The 20511-nt window shown below is 37.7% G+C and overlaps 1 protein-coding gene across 1 annotated transcript in view; it reads right to left on the minus strand.

Moving 5' to 3' along the window:
- DNAH14 (dynein axonemal heavy chain 14) overlaps positions 1 to 20511 on the minus strand; it is a 340072-nt gene that overhangs the window by 191167 nt on the left and 128394 nt on the right. Inside the window, 5 exon segments of the mRNA XM_020982026.2 lie at positions 5465 to 5677; positions 8553 to 8660; positions 8662 to 8688; positions 12834 to 12923; positions 17058 to 17226. Coding sequence (XP_020837685.1) covers positions 5465 to 5677; positions 8553 to 8660; positions 8662 to 8688; positions 12834 to 12923; positions 17058 to 17226 — 607 coding nt within the window.

Consider the following 20511-nt stretch of genomic DNA (forward strand, 5'->3'; position numbering starts at 1 on the left):
CAGAAGCCAATGCTACATATCTACAAAATACCAAATTCAGGAAGCTAGGCAGAAAACAATGTGACTTGAGTTCTAGTGCTGGGTTTAAAGTAAAGATGTGGTTTAAGAGAACAATATGGCAGAAATAGACAATATTTCAAATCTGATATTGCTGATATTACTATAGGCCTGGCAACGTTGAATATAATGGAAGCATTACTTCATTATCTAATATACTCATATCTCATATTTATAAATCCTACCACATCACATTTGTCCTTTTATCTATGTGCATTTGGAGGTTGAAGGGATTTTAGAGGCCACCTGGTCCAGTCCCCACATGTTATACACATTAGGGGGAAACTAAGGCCCAGGGGAATTAAGTGCCTAACTCAAGGCTGTAAAGGAAAGAAGTACATTTCTTGCCTCAAGTCAGTTTATTATCCATTCTGATCTAAAGATTTCCTTTTTGTGTGTGTTCTCGCACATAGCCATCTTGTTCTTTGTTTTTTTTAATAGTATTTTATTTTTTTCCCGTTACATGTCAAGAAAATTTTTAGCATTCATTTTGACAAGATTTTGAGTTCAAAAGTTTTCTCCTCCTTCCCTTCCCCCCCTTTCTGAAAATGGTAGGCAGTTTGATACAGTTTATTCATGTGCTATCATGTAAAACTTATTTCCATATTTGCACAAGTGTGAAAGAAACAGATCAAAAGGGAAAAAAAACCCATGAGAAAGAATAAAGTAAGTGAAAAAAATATGCTTCAATTTGCATTCAGAGTCCATCAGTTCTTTATCTAGATGTGGATAGCATTTTCCTTAGGGAGTCATTTGTACTTGTCTTGGATCAGTGTGTTGCTGAGAAGAGCTGAATCATTCATAGTTGATCATTACACAACATTGTTGATGCTGTGTACAATGTTTTCCTGGTTCTGCTCATTTCATTTTGCATCAGTTCATACAAGTCTTTCCAGGGTTTTCTGAAACCTGCCTGTTCATTTCTTATTGCACAATTGTATTCCATTACATTCATACGAACAAGCAGCTTGTTCAGCCATTCCCAATTGATGGGCATCCCCTCAGTTTCCAATATTTTGACACCATGAAAAGGGCTGCTATAAACATTTTTGCACATGTAGGTCCTTTTCCCTTTTTTTCTGATTTCTTTTGGATACAGACCTAGTAGTGACATTGCTGGAGCAAAAGGTATGCACAATTTGGTTGCCAAATTGCTTTCCAGAATAGTTGGTTCAGTTCACAACCTCACCAACAGTGCATTAGTGTCCCAATTTTCCCACATCTTCTCCAGTATTTATCATTTTCCTTTTCTGTCATATTAGCCAATCTAATAGGTGTGAGGTGGTACCTCAGAGTTGTTTTAATTTGCATTTCTCTAATCAAAAGTGATTTAGACCACTTCTTCATATGCCTATAGATAGTTTTGATTTCTTCATCTGAAAACTGCGTGTTCATATCCTTTGACCATTTATCAATTGGGGAATGACTTATATTCTCATAAATTTGACTCAGTTCTCTATATATTTGAGAAATGAGGCTTTTATCAGAGACACTTGCTGTAAAGATTGTTTTCCAGTTTTCTGCTTTCCTTTTAATCTTGGTTGCATTGGTTTTGTTCATACAAAAGCTTTTTAATTTAATATAATCAAAATTATCTATTTCATGTATTATAATGCTCTCTATCTATTGTTTGGTCAGGAATTCTTCCCCTCCCCATAGATCTGACAGGTGGACTATTCCTTGCTCTTCTAATTTGCTTATGGTGTCACCCTTTATGTCTAAATCATGCCAAAGGTCTGTTACATATGACTTTTGTAATATTCTATTTACCTCCTTAGTTTCTTTCTTGTTTATTTTTTGGTTGGATTTATCAAGTTCTGAGAGGTGATGGTTGAGGTCCCCCACTAGCATAGTTTTGCTGACCTTTTCCTCACCTTGATGTATTATGCTTAATTTTGCTGGGTAAGTGATTCTTGGTTGTAATCCTGCCTCTTTTGTCTTCCAGAATATCAAGTTCAGCTACCAAGTCCTGTGTGATCCTGATTGTGACTCCCCAACATTTGAATTGTTTCTTTCTGGTCACTTGTTGTATTTTTTTCCTTGACCTGATAGTTCTAAAATTTGGCTGTAATCTTCCTTGGAATTTTTATTTTGGGATCTGTTTCCTGAGATGAATGGCAGATTCTTTCAATTCCTATTTTGCCCTGTGGTTCCAGTACATCAAGGCAGTTTTCCTTGATAATTTCTTGAAAGATGCTGTCTAGGTCTTACTTTGGATTATGGCTTTCAGGTAGTCCAATGATTTTGATATTGTCTTTCCTGGATTTATTTTCCAGGTCAATTGTTTTTCCCATGAGGTATTTTACATTTCTTCATTCTTTTGAACTTGATTGATTCTTGATGTCTCATAGAATCATTAGCTTCAACTTGCCCAGTTCTAACTTTTAAGGTGTTATTTTCCTCAATTAGCTTTTGTACTTTCTTTTCCATTTGAACAGTTGTACTCTTTAAGGAGCTGTTTTCTTCAGTGGATTTTTGTATCTCCTTTTCCATTTGGCCAATTCTACTTTTTAAGCAGTTTTCCAAGCTGTTGGCTCTTTTCTCATAATTCCCTTATAACGCTCTCGTTTCTTTTCCCATTTTTCTTCTACCTCTCTTACATGATTTTTAAACCCATTTTTTAGTTTTTCCAGGAGTTCTTTCTGGGCTTGAGACCCACTTCCCTTTTTCCTTTGGGGTTTTGCCCACAGATTTTTTAACATTGTTGTTCTCTTCTAGTTTGTGTCTTGGTCTTCCCTGTCACCATAATAACTTTCTATGGTCAAGATTTTGTTGTTGTTGTTGTTGTTTATTGCTCTTTTTTTTTGGCTTTCCCCCCTTCTTTTCAATTTGCGCTCTGCCCTGGAGGTGGAAGGGGCACTGTCTCAGGCTTCTTCTGCCAGGGGCTGCAGGCGCTAGCTGTTTACTTGGTGCTGTACTGATGTTGCCCTGAGGCCCATGGGGGACCCTTGTGTGTGGTGCTATGCTGAGGGGATGGGGTGGGGGTTGGCTGGCACTGCTGGAGGCAGTAGGGATCTGGCAGCTTGCAGGGTGCTGAGCCGGGGTCCTAGTGGTGGTGTCTGGTGTGTGCTCAGGCCCGGTGGGGGTTTCTGTGTTTCCCTGGGGCTATCCTGAAGCACATGGAGGTCTAGCCACTGTAGGATTCCTCTTTTCCCTGGGCTGTGCTGAAGCACGCAGTGGTCCTTAGAGCTGGAATCTGCCAGTTCCCCTGGCTATGCTAAGGCACATATGGGGTCCTGGTGTTGGCATTTTCCTGCTCTACACCACTGGGGTTCAGGATTTCCTTCTGGTTTGCTGGGATGCATCCTGTCCTGGAATGCACTCCCCTTTTACCTTGAGTGACATAGATCTTTCTTGCTGATCTTCCAAATTTCTTGGGCTAAACTATTATTTCATCCCATCTTTTTGCTGGTTTTGCTGTTCTAGGATTTGTTTGGGGGCATAATTTTATGGTTGTTTGGAGGTGAATATGGGAAATTTACAGCAATTTACAGCTTACTCTGACATCTTGGCTCCTCCATTTTGCTTTTTGTACCGCATTTTTTCCTATGTGTGTTTTAACTTGTCCTTATTATACTTTATTTTGTGAGCTTCTGGACTTTATGGGCACATCTTTATTAAATTTCTTTTATTATGTTTTCCTCTTCTTTTGTGTTAGTGGCATTTTAAAATGAAACTTTTTCTTTGGGGGGAGCAGAGATTAGCCAATAAACATTTACCAAGGGCTTACTATGTGCCAGAAACTGTGCTAAGTACTGGGGATACAAAAAAAAAACAACACAAAAAAGTACAGTACCTGCCTTCAAGGAGTTTCCAGTCTAATGGGGGAGAAAATATGCAAATAACTATGTACAGATAAGATATATATGTATATGTTCATGTGTATCTATGTATATGTGTGTGTATATAATATGTGTGTGTGTGTGTGTGTGTGTGTATGTAGATATGATCATCTCAGAGAGAAGGCATTCACACAGGGAGAGGGAAAAAAGGAGAGAAGCCAGGAAAGGTTTCCTCCAGAAGGTTTGCTGAATTTTGAAGGAAGCCAAGAAATCTTGGAGTTGGAGGTGAGGAGGGAGATCATTCCAAGCCTAAGTAACAGTCAGTGGAAATGGACAGTGCTAATAAGTAATAGGAAATGATGCTGTACTTAGTCCCACGGTCATCGTCAGCCAAACTCCTATCAGTCATACCTGATCCTGCCTCTTCTGTCATTCCCACATTCAATCAATTGACAAGTGTCATCAATTCTAATTGTACGATATTTTTAAACTCCATTTCCCCCCCCTTTATACTCACAATGAAACCACTCTTGTTTAGGCCTTAATTGTATTGGCTGGTCAACGACAAGCTGCCTAAATGATCTTCCTGTCTCTAGTTTATACCCTCTCTTTCAATCTGTCCTCCATACCCTGGCCTGAGTAATCTTCCTATCTCACTGCTCTGATTGTGATTTCGTTTTACTCCTCTACTCAAAAACTTTCCATGGCTCCCCATTGTCTCTTAAATGAAGCATAAATGCCTGAATCCAACATTCAGGATCTTATCTCCAACCTATCTCTCTAGCTTTATGTAACAGTATTCTATTTTACATATTCTAAACTCCAGCAAAAGTGAATTTCTCTTCCTCTCTCATTCTTATTCAAAATTGTTTTTATCTCTGTGTCTGCTCACACTGTCCCCCATACTTAGAATGTCTTCTATTTACCTGCAGCCTGCCTGCCCCAGCAATCTCCATCCTCAGAAATCCATTCTTTCAAAGTTCAATTCTTGAGATGTTTTCTGTGAAGCCTTCTTTAACTTTACCTCCCCCAGGGAAAAATGATTCCTCCCCTTTTTTCAAATTTCCCATTACTTTGTGCCTAGCTTCTTTACATTTATCATGGGTGTTTTTTTTCTTTTGTCCAGTCATTTTTCAGTCCTGTCTGACTCTTCATGACCCCATTTGGGGCTTTTTTGACAGAGATGCTGAAGTGGCTTGCTATTTGCTTCTCCAGCTCATTTTTCCAGATGAGGAAACTGAGGCAAGCAGGGTTAAGTGACTTGCTTAGCATCATATAGGTAGTTAAATGTCTGAGGCCAGATTTGAACTCAGGGAGATGAATCTTCCTGGCTCCAGGCCTAGTACTCTCTCTACTGTGTCACCTAGCTGCTCCACATTTATCACACTGTCCCTTTTATTACTGTTTGGTTTTTTTTGGCATATATATCATTTCCTTATAGTAGATTAAGACTACGTTATGTGTCATAACTATCTTTGTATCACTAGCACCTTGAATGCAGATGGAACTCCATACATTTTTATTGAATTTAATTAAATAGGTCCTCATCATATAGGCTTCAAATAAGTTATTTATATCAATCAAATTAAGTCCAGGCATTAGTGTAAAAATTATACTGCACTTACATCAGAAAAATCTGAAATGTGTAAATTTGCTTCAGTCTCTGTATCCTTTGTTTTCTTTTTAGTGCCATAATGTACGAACTTTCTCACTGATGATGACAATAATCCATCAGACCATTCCATACTGTTCAGATCCATTTGGCCATAGAGTTCACCAAGAGTAATGCATTTTGGATTTAAAGTGAAAATTTCTATTTTCCCTCTTTTTCCTGTAACCTGTAACAGACCAATATTTGTTTTAGAAAAGTAACGAATACACAGACATAGAAGAAGTTATAATCTGATCATTTCTATTGCAATTAACATTTGTTGGCAAAATGGACAGTATAGACCTTGGGCCCAAGTTCAAAACACAATTTTTCATGAAGAGTAGACCCTATAGTATACCAGTAGTACAGCTGGAAGATAAATTAAAAACCACATGCTTACTAAAACTAATTATAGTACACAATATAAAAACATTTTGGAAATTCCCTAAATAATCTTCCACAAAAATAGAATAAAATCACGAACAGAAAAAATACACATAATATATTCTTTTCTAATGCAACTTGTCTATGTATAAATATTATTCAAGGAGCCCCTGAATTATGAACCAAAGACAATCAGTGTCTTAAAATAATCCTCCTAAAAATATCTTGTCTTCTTTTCCACAAAGACTTTCCTGCTGTCATATCAATTATATAACACTGACATTAACCCTGCTGTACCACACGTCTTCCTCACCTCTATTTTCCATAATCTCCAGGTTTCTCTACTGTCTTTTCATCACTTGAAGTTGAAGAGATTGCAATAGTTTTCAAATAGAACAAGTAAACCCACCTGACATAATGGTATTTTGCAGTCATCTTCTCCAACTTAACAACTTGAAGACACCCTATATAATATTGTGAGACCAAGAACCCTGCATCATTACTTTTGCTTATTAAAAAAGAAAAAGATTTATATAGCACTTTAACCCTTACAATGACCCTGCATGCTAGATAGTACAAAAGTTTTATTTTCATTTTACAGGTGAGAAAACTGAGGTTCAGAGAGGTAAGTGACTTGCTTAGGGTATATCAGATAGTGTCAGAGGCAGGATTTGAACCCAGATCTCTCTTGACTCCTAATAACACTTTCTCCACTACATTGGACTACCTTGCCAAACTCAAACATGCATCCTTGATCCAATTTTATCTTGCCCATTGAAACCTCTTATTCAAACACCAAAAGCTTCCTCCAACTTTATTACCAAATTGTCACTCCTCTCCAATGCTTAAATAAAACTGAATCCAATACTTGTTTACTGTCAACCTAGATAAAGGAAACTTCCTTCTCACGTACTGAGTTTCCTTCTGACATCATCTGTCTAGAAGCCAATTATTCATAAAGTCTTGAAAAACCCCCCCCAACAACTTCTAAAATGAGTTAACTAACATAATTTCTGTCCTGTGGGAGGTTGAATATAAGATAAACAATATTATAAACAGATTAAAAAGATGATGTGAAAAATCAAAAAGAACATTATTTAAGTTCAGAGGAAAGCCAAGCTACATGGGGAATACTTCCCAGAAAAAAAATGCTATATAACATGAAATTGGGTCTATTATGGAAAACTGAGGCATGGGAACCTGCAACCAAAATGTGATCATGCTAATTCACTAAAAATAATGCTTGATGACAAAATATTATAACAGAATTAACAACTTTATTAAAACACATACTAAAAAATTATAGCTTGACATAAATGGACACACGTACACACACATGCATTGGATTACTTGGATTTTCCTTTTGGGAAGTACTGGGCAGTGGCTAAAGAGTCAGTCTGAGACTTGAACAAGGTCATATTCCTGTATTCCTATAAGGTAGGGGCATTCATGCATCTCAGTCTTTTCATCTTTTTAATAGGGTGCTAGAAATATTTTCCTTGCCTAAAATATCTCTTTTGGATGTCTGAGAGGCAGGGAAGAACATGGGAAAGAGGTGTAACAAAAAACTACTTAATCTACCTTATAGATGTCCAATACAACAAATTAGAAGCTTCTTCGTATGGAAAATGGGGACATGAAGTACAGAATGCTATGGCACCCATCTACCTCATTGTTCTAAAGTGGTAAGCATGGAGTTATAGGGCAGGATGAAAGGGTTACTGAGGGCTGTGGTTCTTTCTCCATCTTCCTTACCTGCTTGATAAACCCTTTTCTCCTTACTTCTCATCTGTTTCAGGGAGTTAGCACCCACAAAGACTTTCAATAGATCAGCCCAGAATAAGCCATGGTTAACACTTGTGAGTAGAGCCTTGTTTTTGGTCATGGCTCACATGGAAGGCTGGGGACACCATGAAGCCAGGAATGAATACTGACAGGAAGAGGGAGGGCATCTAGGCTGGCCCTTATGTCTCACCACTTCCCCACCATGACTAGCTGATAAATCCCTCCTTCTACTGGTAAGTTCTTCCCAGAACCTCCATTTTGAAGAAGAGCCCAGGCCAGCTACCCTTCTTGCTCTGGCCTTTGCCACCATGCCTTCCACCCTATGCCCCTTTTCAGTTTTCTTTTATGCATTATTTTCCCTCTTCAAAATGTATGCTCCTTGAGGGCAAGGACTTAATTTTTTCCCATATTAGTGCTTAGCACAGTGTCTGGAACACAGTAAGTAGATAACAAATGCTTTTTGACTTGGTTTCCTTCTCTAAGAGACTAGACAGAATCAATGAATTGGAGAATTTTAGAACTGCAAGGGATCTCCACAACCATCTATCACAACACCTTCGTTTTACAGATACAGAACAGGCAAACAGAAAGAAATGTTTAGTTAGCTATGAGTAGCAGCTCTGCTTTGAAAGAGGAGAAGAGATGTTGCCTACAGTATAACTGAATTTTGATAGGCGAAGAGGAAGAGAGAAATGAGATGTCTGATATAACCAAACAGAGATGAAGCTGAGGAGCTTTTGAGTTGAAACATTGGTTATATGATATAAAATATATGCACATCACTCAGGATAAGTGGGGGGGGAGGGAATCTGATTGTATATGAAATAAAGAAGTTGCACATGCTAAACTCTTAAGGGAATCATATTAAATATTTCATGTATTGGTACTCTTACCTGTGGAGTCCCTTCCTGTTTTGCAGGTGTAGATGTGCTTAAAGTTGGTAAAACAATTAAAGCTTTTTCTAAAATTTTTCTTATTGTAGTCTTCCCTCCTCCTGTGGGGGCCTACTAACATCACACCAATACAAGCCTAAAAATCAAATTGCAAAGATTAGCTCCTTCCTAAAATGTAAAAGTCCCATTTTACTTACATCCCTTCAACATAATAAATATTTTCTCAATATAAATGCTAATGATTAAAACCAAGTACTTTCTGAGCAGAAGAGTTTCTTCAAGTGAAGCATTTAAATAACACCTTGGGAAAATATACATGTAATCACAGTCTCAATAAAATTCTAAATCATTGGGAAAAATGGTCAAAAAGTGATTAACTATAGAAAGGAATAGATTCCTATTTAAGTTCCTGATTCTAAGACTGTTTCCAGAATTAGTCATACCACAAACATTTATTCAAGTGTACTATGTACAATGCACTATATATAATGATCTTCAGAGAAGATAAAAATATAAATAAGACAAGTTTCATATGAAATGAAATGAAAAATCACTTATTAAGCCCTTAACAAGGATAAAGCCCTTGTACCAGGCACTGTGCTAAGTACTGGCAAAACAAATACAAGCAAGCAGCATGGTCACTTCCTTTGAGAAGTGTTACATTAAAAAATAGCAGAAATAACTCCATTTTGCCCTTTATCTATAATTTTGTTAAGTTAATTCTCAACTTCATATAAGTCACCTGATTCTGGAGAAGTTACAAGATTACTCCCCTTCTCAGCTATCATCTGATTTAAGGAATGTCACATAACTACCCCTCTCCCTCTCACCTCAGTTTCTCTTGATCCCCCCTCTACCAATAAGAAACCAGGTGTCTCAATCACTCCCTCCTGTTTTTTACTCTGTCCAAACTGGTTCCAACACAATTAATAAACAGTTTGAACAACCTTGGAACCCTATTTGTTTCTGGAACAACAAAGCTAAATAAATAGTTGTCTGGATGTAATGACTTGGTATCTTTATTCTGCCATAACACTTGTTTATATCCTAATAGGAAATCATATTATATATATATATATATATATATATATATATATATATATATATATATATGTATATATATATATATGTATATATATATATATATGTATATATATATATACATATATATATGTATATATATATACACACATATATATATATACACACACACACATATACATATATATATATACATATATATATATACATATGTATATATATATATATATATATAAGAGCTAGAGTTATTGGCATAACTTGGGAATGAAAGGAAAGCAGGCATGGTAGAATCAAGATTATTTAAGATAAGGAGAAAGCTATAAATTAGAGCTCAGAGGTAGGAGGCTAAGTTCCAAGGGGAGGAGGGTGAGGAAGAGGCCAGGAAAGGGGGTATGGCTTGAATGTGGATTATCAAAAATAAATAAATAAATAAAAACAAACCAAACAAAAACCTCAAAACCAAGCAACCAAACAAACAAAACAAAATAAAAAAGCTCTCAGGATACTGTAGTGTTTATCTCTTTCGAGACATGTTCTTAGTGCAACATGATGTACATATTCTCTTATCTTTGACATTGCTGAATGGTTTTCTTTCAAGGCATTTTCAATCATAGAACTGAACCGGGCAAATATATCCATAACTCAAGCTTTATATGGTAGTTAAGAAGTTGTAAAGCCAGCACAAGCACCCCTTACCCTGCAATCCCCGTTCCAACTTCTTTTGATTCCTTTATCCCTGTTCAACATGCTGAATAAAGCAGAACTGAGCAAAAACTGATTCAAGGATAAGGATGTAAAATCTGATAATGTATCTGATGATTTAAAGGAAATTCTGAAAAAAAAATTTCCATTCCCTTCCAACCCTTGCTTAATAGAAGATGTGACAGCATCCTAAAGATCATAAAAGACTAGGGAAAAGAGGAGGAAAAAAGTGAAATGAAGACTTCAGCCACTGCTAAAAGATGAGAAGCTGGAATTCAGAGGGAGGAGAACTCCACAAAAATGTACTATGATAACTTTAATTAATGCTTAGTATTTTTACATGACAAGAGAGGTCACTTTGTGGTCAGGATCTCTGGGCTGTGGACTTTTTCTGGAGCGAGCAAAAGGATGGTATTGGCAAGGGTGGGTGAGATAATGCCTGCATGCACCATAAGGAAGGTACTCATATATAAGAAGACTAATATGGCCTCTGGTGGTAGAGTTAAGTTATGAACAATCCTGTCCCTAGGACTAAGCTGAGTCCACCAGTGGGACAATACAAGGTTGTAGATGTCTTGTGAAAGTCTCATGTAAATCAACAGTGGCTTATTAAGCATCTTCAACATGTTTAGTAGGCATTCTGTGGTATCTAAACAAAGTATAAGCCATATCTCTTTCCTTAAAGGATAATGTTAGCTAGGGAGATAAAATCAAAATCCATAAAACAAGAGAAAAAATAAGATGCTAAACTGCCTAGATACTTAACTATATGTACTATAGGACTTCAAAGAAGAGAAGAACATAGTGTATGGACTGAGTTACTTGGAAAAGTTTTCATCAGAGCAAATAGTACTTAGCATTGAAAAAGATGAATAGAAGGCATTCTGGGTTGAGGGAAGAGATGAAGCAAAAATTTGGAAACGTACATAGTGTGTGGAAAATAGCAGGGACTAGAAGCTGGTCTAAGGTAAAGGTGCCTGTTTAAAGCAGAAGGTGCCTTTGGAGGTTCTTAAACTGAAGACAACATAAACTCCTTGAGCACAGGGTTTGTTTCATTTCTTTCTTTGAAAACTCACTGCCTAGAACAGTGTGTGCTACATTTCGACCTCCTCTATAAACAACAAAGGCAGTGTTATAGACCCTAAAAAAGAAAGACCATCTAAGCTCGGCAAGTGGTTTCTTACCAGACTGACAAAAATTTGCAATTCCTACTGGTTTTTATCTCCTATGTCAGTAAAAAATTTTAAGTTTAATAATTTTAATTTTAATTATTAGATTAAATATTTTAAAAATTAATAAATACTTATAGATTGACTGACTGAAAGGTACATGGTAATATCAGTATATCAGGTAGTATGGCTGCAGTGTTCTGAATGGAATAAAAAAGTAAGAACTAGAGGTATATTTAGGGGGGCAGTAGGAAGAAGAGGAATCAGGGACATAATGGACATCTTTAGATATTTTAAGGATTGTCTTGGGAAGGACAGAGGAGTCCCATTCTGTTTACCCTCAGAAATCAGAACCAGAAACGATCAGTGGAAACAGCAAAGAAACTGATTTAGGCTTAATGTCTGGAAAAAAACAAAACAAAACAAAAAAACCCCACATCCTAATAGAGCTATTCCAAAGTACAATGGACTGGCTTGAGAGACCTCCTGCTTTGGAGGCCTTTGAGCAGAAATTGGATGATAATTGACAGTTATGTTAACGCTGGATTCTTCTCATATGTGAGCTGCATTGGATGACCACTGAGGCTCCTTTCAACTCTCCAAAATCTGAGATTCTGTGATTTTATGAAATTTTAATCTTTAATTTTGATCTCTCTACTGAACTCTGGACCAGAAAGAGGACCTAATACTCACAGAAGTACAGAGAAAACTCTGGAGATCAGTGACAAGGGAAAAACAAAGTTGGCAAATTTGCTTGTGCACTAAGTTCTCTTTACTCTCTTATTCTTGCAATGTGTGTGTGAATCATGTATTTGCTAAATAATTTAAGCTTTGCTCTACTTTCCCACAATTGGGACAGAAAGCTAAGTAACCAGAAAATACAAGGACATATATGGAAATCAATAACAAGGAAAAATAAAGCAAGTAGATCTAATTAGGGAGTTGGATTTCTGCTTGCATATCACTTTGTGCCTGGTTTTGTATATGTAAGGCATAGTGGAAGTATGTGAATATCAATTAAAGTCAGCTAAGCAAGATTGTACCATGCTATCATCAAAACAGGTAGGAAAACTGACCCTCAATAAATTGACCTCAGGATCCTCCAGTGACTGAGCCTTCAGCACAATGAACCCACTTGAAATAGGGGTGGGGTGAGGTGATTTCTTTTTTTTAAGCAACAAGCCTTTGGACGAGACAATACTTCTGGCAAAGGAGCTGTGTTAGATTTTGCTCTCTCTTTCTTGAAGGAGTTATCAATCAATCACTTAAGTTTGAACTAGCATTTTACCTGCCAGCCTTTTTTTTTTTAAACTGATATAGCTTTTAGAATCTAAAACAAAGGATTGCTACAATATAATTCTACACTTACCTGGACTTGATTATAAAACTCTACAACCTTCTTTTTCTGAGATGGCCAAGGCTGTAAGCCCAGTTGCTGGGTTGCCATATCTATTGCTTTCTAGAGGGAAAAGAGAAAATCACAATAGATTTTTTTTTAAAATTGCAATTTTATCTTAGGTTCTTAATTGAACACCCTCAAAAATCTCTCTTAATTACCAGTTACTAGACTTTAAGTTATCTTTAACCATCCACTGTTAAAAAAAATACCACTGGATACTTTTCAAAAATTCAATAAATATTTATTAAGCACTTACTATATGCAAAGCTTTGCACTGGGAATAAAAAGGTAGAATGAAAAATGGCTCCTGACCACAAGCTTATATTCTTCTTCACTAGAAGAATATGGAACATTACAAAAATTTGTGCTTTGCATATGACTATAGTTGTAGCTACTGTTAAGGGAGATTTGCAATCTTGTAATGTATTGTTTCAACAGGAAAAGACTAAAACAATCCAGATAGTGCAAGGCATATGTATTAATACGAGGTCATTGTATAGTTAATTAAAAAAAAAAACCAACACCCTAAATATTTTTACAAGGAAAGAGAGTCTCTAGAGATCATCTGGTCTAATCCCCTCATTTTACACATGAGGAAACTGAAGTCTAGGAAGTTAAGGGACTTGCCCAAAGTTACATAAGCAATAAAGAAGAGTCAGGATTTGAACTGAATTCCTTTGACTCCAAACGTGGTGATCTAAGTGTTAGATCTGGGGGATTCAGATACTAGTCTCTCAACTGTAACACCAGCATCTTTCCTCTGTACCACTGGATGAGAACACTAAGGCATAAAGAAATTAAATGGCTTTCCTAAGGTGGTAAAGCCAGTGGTAGAGTCAGAACCCCTGATTCACAGCTTTTGTATTTGATTCATTTTATGAATGTTTATTTTTTCATGGATGTTTATTCATGAAGTGCTTACTATGTTGAAGACCCTGTGCTAGAGGATACAAAGAATAATAAGTCTTCTGTGACTTCTGACATGGGTGGTCTCAGTGTGGATCTGATACCCTTGACAGAGGCACCCTTGAGAGAGAAGGGAAGGGTTCAAAAGGGAATCCCAAAGCACAAGCTTGTTTTTTTTAACTTTTATTTTATATTTAATTAACAAACATTCAGTTTCTCTCCTTGTCACTCACTTCCTCTTCCCTACCTTCATTACCAATTGGGGGGAAAAATCAAATTCTTGTAACAAATGAATAGTCAAGCAAAATATTTTGGCTGTGGTCAAAAATATGTCTTATTCTGCACCCTAAGTCTACCACTTCTCTATCAAGAAGGGGGTGGTGTGCTTCTAAATTGATTTTTGGGAAACATGGTCAGGCATTGAATAGATCAAGAGTTCTTTAAATATTTCAAAGTCCTTAGTCTTTATTATGTTCTTATTGTATAAGTTGTTCTCCTAGATCTGTTCATTTCACTTTGCCTCAGTTTATATGTCTTCCCAGGTTTCTTTGAAACCTCCTTTTTTCCTTTCTTATGGCACTATTTCATTCATATGACGTAATTTGTTCATCCATTCACCAACTGATGGACACCTCCTTAATTTCCAGGTCTTTGCCACCATAAAAAGAACCACTCAAACTATTTTTTGTATATATGAGTCCTTTTACTTATTCTTGGACTGAGTCAAAAGGCACGCACATTTTATTGAATTTTAAGGCCTAGTTATAAATTGCTTTTTAGAATGGTTGGACCAATTTACAGCTCTCCCACAGTGAACTAGTACACATGTTTTTCCACAGCCATTCCAGCATTTGCTGTTTTCCTCTTTTGCTATCTTGATGGTACAAGGTGGAACATGAAAACATGTGTGCATTTCTCTGTTGATGAAGCATTTTTTTCATGTATCTGTTTATAGGTTGGGTTTCTTCTTTGAAAACTTCTTGTTCATGTCCTTTGATTATCAGTTGGGGAAAGGCTCTTATTCTTATAAATCTGAATAATTTCCATTTACATCTATCTATCTATCTATCTATCTATCTATCTATCTATCTATCTATCTATCTATCTATCTATCTATCTATCTATCTTAAAAATGAGACCTTCTACCTGAAAAACTTGGGGCAACAATTTTTCCCAGTTAACTGTTTCTCTTATAATTTGAATTGTATGTGTTTTGCTTGCACAACAACTCTCTTAATTTTATATGTAATCAAATTATCAATTTTATCTTCTGTGACATTCTCTATACTGTATTTTATAGGAAAGCTAGATGGCACAGTGGATGGAGCACCAGGCCTGGAGTCAGGAAAACTCATCTTCCTGAGTTCAAATCTGGCCTCATATACTTATTAACTGTGTGATCATGAGCAAGTCACTCAACCTTGTTTGCCTCCGTTTTCTCATCTGTAAAATGAGCTGGAGAGGGAAATGGTGACCACTTCAATCTCTTTGTCAAGAAAACTTTAAATGGGGTCGCAAAGAGTCAGACATGACTGAAAAACAACTGAACAGCAACATGATTTATCATTAACGCTTCCCTTAACAATAAATTTCAAAGGTAAGTTCAAAGACTTCCAAGAATCTTATAATGCAGCCGTTATTGCCCACCTCTTTGATATACTCGGTGCCTAAGATTAAATCAGCTATTAGCACAGTCCAATGCACAAAGATTTACTATTCATTCAGAAGTATGCACAATATAAAGCAACCCAATTATAAACACACAGGGAAAACCACCCTGGTAACCAGACAGCTCAAAGCTGTTCTTGTCTGTCTCAAAGAGGTCTTCCTTGGTTATCTTGGCTTTTTTTTTCCTTATGAATATATAGCTCAACTACCATAGTATTATGGCCTAACATAATAATAATTAGAAAGCCTGGGCTCACCCTCCTTTTATCTGTTGCCTACAAGCAATCTCAGTGTAAGTAGGATGTACCAACTCTGCAAAAAAGCAGTACCACACTGATCCAGCCCAGACAAAAAAAAAAAAGGGTGAGAACCAAGGGAGGAAGTAGGGCAGGTGACCAGCATGAGCAGCTGTTGCACTAGACCTGAAGAAAAAGGGACTGAAACCCAGCTGGTGCCAATCCTGGCCTTCGGCTCAATGTATGGACTAAGGCTCGTGAAACCTGAATTCCCCAATGTGGGAGGAGGCTAAGGCAGCTTTGTAGCCCAGACCTCGGGGTTGTACTCACTAGAAAAGGGGGGAAGAGGCTCTCCTCTCTCCCCTCCTCAACTCGACTCCTCCCTTCATGCAAAGCAGATGATGGAAAATAGATTCTGGCTATCTCTAACATGTCCCTATCCTCAGCTTGCTACCCTAGATGCTTTAAGGATTTCCCCATAGGTGAAGTCTAGGACTCTCTCACTTGGTTAAACTGAGTTACTTTGCTCTCAGGGGAAGAGCTCCTTCACTCTGTCTTGTGTAGTATATATTCTCAGAAAGACCTGAGCTTGAATTCTGTCTCACTTATTAGCTGTGTGACCTTGGGCAAGTCACTTAACCTCAGCCTGCCTCAGTTTCCTCATCTTCAAAATGAGGAAAATAATAGCACCTATCTTACGCGGTTGTTGTGAGGACCAAACGAGGTGACATATGTACAGTACTTCACAAACGTTAATGTGCTATGTAAACGCTAGCTGTCATTAAGCATTATTCTTCAGTTTATTCCCTTTTTCAGATATCTTGAAAATCAATTTCTCAACATTCTCAAAATGGTGTCTCCCCCAGACATAGATCTGTTATGTAAACTTGATCTGGTCCAGCTGCCTTCTACATTTTCTTTAGTGCCGTTCTACTTCCTCACATACTACATGATTCTGAGATATGAGAGTCCAAAAAAGGAGGTCCCATTGTCATTGAAGGGAAGGGAGGGAATAAGCATTTACATAATGCCTAGTATGTGTCAGCACTGTGCTAAGGGCTTTTTACAAATGCTATCTCATTTGATCCTTAAGAGGTAGGTGTTATGATTATCCCATTTTACAGTTGAGGAAACTGAGGTAAACAGAGGTTAAGTAACTTGTCCAGGGTCACATAGCTAGTACCTGTCTGAGGCTAGATTTGAACTCAGATCCTCCTGACTTCTGGTCCAGGGTTCTATCCACAGTACCACTTAGCTGCCTCATCGAAGAAGAAAATCATTTGATATAGAAATATTGCTAGAACCTTTTCATTTTTTTTCTGTTGGTTGTCTGCCTTCTAAGTCAGTGATAAAAAAAAAGCTATATCTTTAAATTTGTATGTACCTCCAAGTTAGGCTGCTTCACATCTGGAGCTGTAACTTTGGGAAATATATCTCCCAGAATGCTTTCAAAAAGTGGGACATCTTCAGGAAGAAACTTGGGCAAACTAGCTTCTCTCACTGCCCATATAATGACCAGAACTTCATCTTCAGAAAGCTCTTCACTGGTGTTCCTTTAATAGTGGGGAGTGGAGTGGGGATGGGGTGAGAGGTAGGAAGGAAGGGCATTAACTTGGAGCAAACAATTGCATATTCTTTGCTAAGACAATATATCATCAACATTATTGCTTAGTATTTTACACAATACATTGTATGTTGCACAATATCTACTACATTTCTTATGTTCTACTATATGCTTTTCCATGGTTCTTCAATTCTAAACTGGTGCATATTCAAATGGGATGGCAAAGACCTTCATATTGAGGTGACTTGACAAGGAATTCACATTGTGAGTAATTGTTGATGGGCAGCCTAAAAATTGTTTGGGTCTAAGGTGGGTTCCCTACCCCTGGAAGCACTCTTGGCCTCTTTTTCTGTGACTCTGCCACTGTCATCGTAGAGGCTGTTCAGGATTGAGGTCCTTTTTAAATTTTTCTCTGCTTCAAGGATTGTGATGGCCCAATAATTTGTCACCAAGTAGCAGCGTCTTGTTGTTGAAACTCTGGGTTGCAATCTGCATTTGTGGAGGCAGTTTCCATACCAGAAATTTCCTAATATAACCAAATCCCCAATCCTTTGCATATTTGCATATTCTTCTGGCATGTGTGTGTGTGTGTGTGTGTGTGTGTGTGTGTGTGTGTGTGTGTGTGTGTGTGTGTGTGTGTGTGTAGCTAGATTCTTGGAATAATAATCTCTACAAAAATTAGAGTAATACGTCAAGGGTAGTGGGAGGGAAAGGAGCATGTTACCGATGAAGACTCACACAGGAAAAGCAGCATAGAGGGCAGTAAAGAGGTATATGGTAGGCAGCGGTAAACCAGTCATCCAGTGAAAGCCCAGGATACCCAAAGGACATCCTGAATTCCATCAGTACCCACGTATGTCAAAATCCATGTGTTGTGTAGACCCCTTGTACAGGATGTATGGGATGTAATGGAACATTGCACAGGGTGAGAAGATACGGGTGGGTTGCCCTATGCGCAGATGAAGGGAGTACCCACATTGATGAGATCTCAGATTCACTGAAATGCTGAAGTCATCACCCATTAGAGATATTGTAAAGAGGGGACACTTGCTCTGGGTATAAAGATGCAACCTAATTACCTACTGGCACCTGCCAAACCTGAGATTCTATGTTACTCTTCTTGGACTACATTCACTCCTTCGGGAGCTCACTGACTCGAGAATAGATTAACTAGGCCTAGGTGGAGAGACAATGCCTTCTTTGTATTCTCCACTTCGACTTACAAATTCTGGTACAAAGACTTAGGTGAGCTGACTCTGAAAATCAGCACTGGCTGTTTCTTTGCTGATATTCAGGACATGCTGTGATTCAGGAGTGAAGGTGGCATTAGAGGCAACTCCCCTCCCCCCACTAAAAACCCCCCAACCCAAAACAAAACACAACAATCTATTTGCAAACAGTTTTAGAGTATGTAATACATCATATACTTTCTGATGATAGAAATATCTTGAGAACTATCCTATCACTATATGTACTCTGTATTTTTGACTAAAAGTATATCAGAAGCAGCTAGGTAGCTCAGTGGATAGAGTGCTGGGCCTGAAGTCAAGAAGATGTGAGTTCAATTCCAGCTTCAGACACTTAATAGGTGTGACCCTGGGCAAGTCACTTAATTTTTGCCTCCCTTAATTTTCTCATCTGGAATATGTAGATGATAAGTAGCATGCACTTCCCAGAATAAAATGAGATAATATTTGTAAAGTGCTTTGTAAATGTTAAAAATACTATATAAATGCTAGTTATTTTGTTATTGATAGTATTATTATTAATCAATCAAAATTTCTCAAAAGAAAGATTCTCTGAAAGGTTTGAAGAGGGAATAGAGGCTATGTCCTAGACTAAATATGGGGTGGACAAAGTCCATGATTATCATCAGTACCTCAAATGCAGTTATCCCTTCCACACCATGTAGATTAGGAGCATGGTGCCCTCATGATCTGAAAAATCCACATAAAACTTTTTGGTCCTCCCTTCATACCAGAGAAGAAGGCTCAATTATTACAGTATTAAAAGATAAAATATGTTGACATTTTACAATACTACATATATATATATATATATATACATATATATATATGTATGTATGTATGTATATTTTATGCATTTCTGAGTTTCTAAACTTTTTCCACATTATTTGCTGGCCTTTGCATGTCATCTGTGGCTTCTGCTAAACTCCCCAAAAATTTCCATTTAATTTCTTATGCCGACCCATAATATATTGAAATTGTGATGGGGAAAGTTGCAGGGTGGAAGGAATAATTTTATGTTCCTTCTCTATGTCCTGCTATGTTTCCCAGGGAAGGGGGCCAAGCTCGAGCTGAAGCAGGTATGGTGGTGGCTGAGAAGGCCTAAGGGTTTCAGGGAGGTCCCGGCACTTTGGACTCCAATGACAGTAAAATACGAACATGCATGAGTGGAAAGAAATGTGCTTTTTTTGTTTCCGGTCAGTAAGTCCTCAGAATGGAGAGAGTGGAAGGTGGACATCAAGTTGCTCCTCCCAGATCCTCCAAAGCCAGGGTAGCTGTTCCATCATTTCCCACCCAGCTATTCTCCTGGACTTCATTGCCTCCAGAAACTCATCTTCCTGCAAGATCATGTCAACTCTGAGGCTCTCATTTCCTCTGTATCCCGAGCTCTTGGGGCATCTCCTTCCCTCTAATTGGAGAGGGTGGACATCCAAGATCTCTTCTCTGATCCTCCATTTAAGGAGGGTGCCTAGGGAAGACATCTCATCATTTCCCACCTGGCTGCAGGTCTTCATCTTCTCCTTCTCCCTCAGGTTACCTTCTCTGCCCTGCCCCCCCAGCCCCAGAGTATGAACTCCTTGAGGGCAGAGACTGTCTTTTGCTTTGCTTTTATCCCAAGAGTTTAACACAGTGCCTGGCACAATAGTAAACTCTTCACTGACTGATTGAATTTATCTGTTACATGTTTTTAGAGCCTCTCAATATTCTCTTATCCTTTTGACTGATTACTCATTGTAAAGAAGAACAATGGTTACTTATACTCCAGCCAGTTCCTTTTTCTTCCTTCCTTCTTTCCTTCCTTCTTTCCTTCCTTCCTTCCTTCCTTCCTTCCTTCCTTCCTTCCTTCCTTCCTTCCTTCCTTCCTTCCTTCCTTCCTTCCTTCCTTCCTTCCTTTTTCTTTCTTTTCTTTCTTCCTTTTTATTTTTTGGTTATAGACCCCAATGGCAGTCTGATGATGCCTGTGGACCCCTTCTCAGAATGCTTTTAAATGTATAAAATACATAGGATTGCAAAGGAAACCAAGAATA

Source organism: Phascolarctos cinereus, unplaced genomic scaffold (genome assembly GCF_003287225.1).
Source record: "Phascolarctos cinereus isolate Bilbo 61053 unplaced genomic scaffold, phaCin_HiC Scaffold_5;HRSCAF=322, whole genome shotgun sequence".
NCBI lineage: Eukaryota > Metazoa > Chordata > Mammalia > Diprotodontia > Phascolarctidae > Phascolarctos > Phascolarctos cinereus.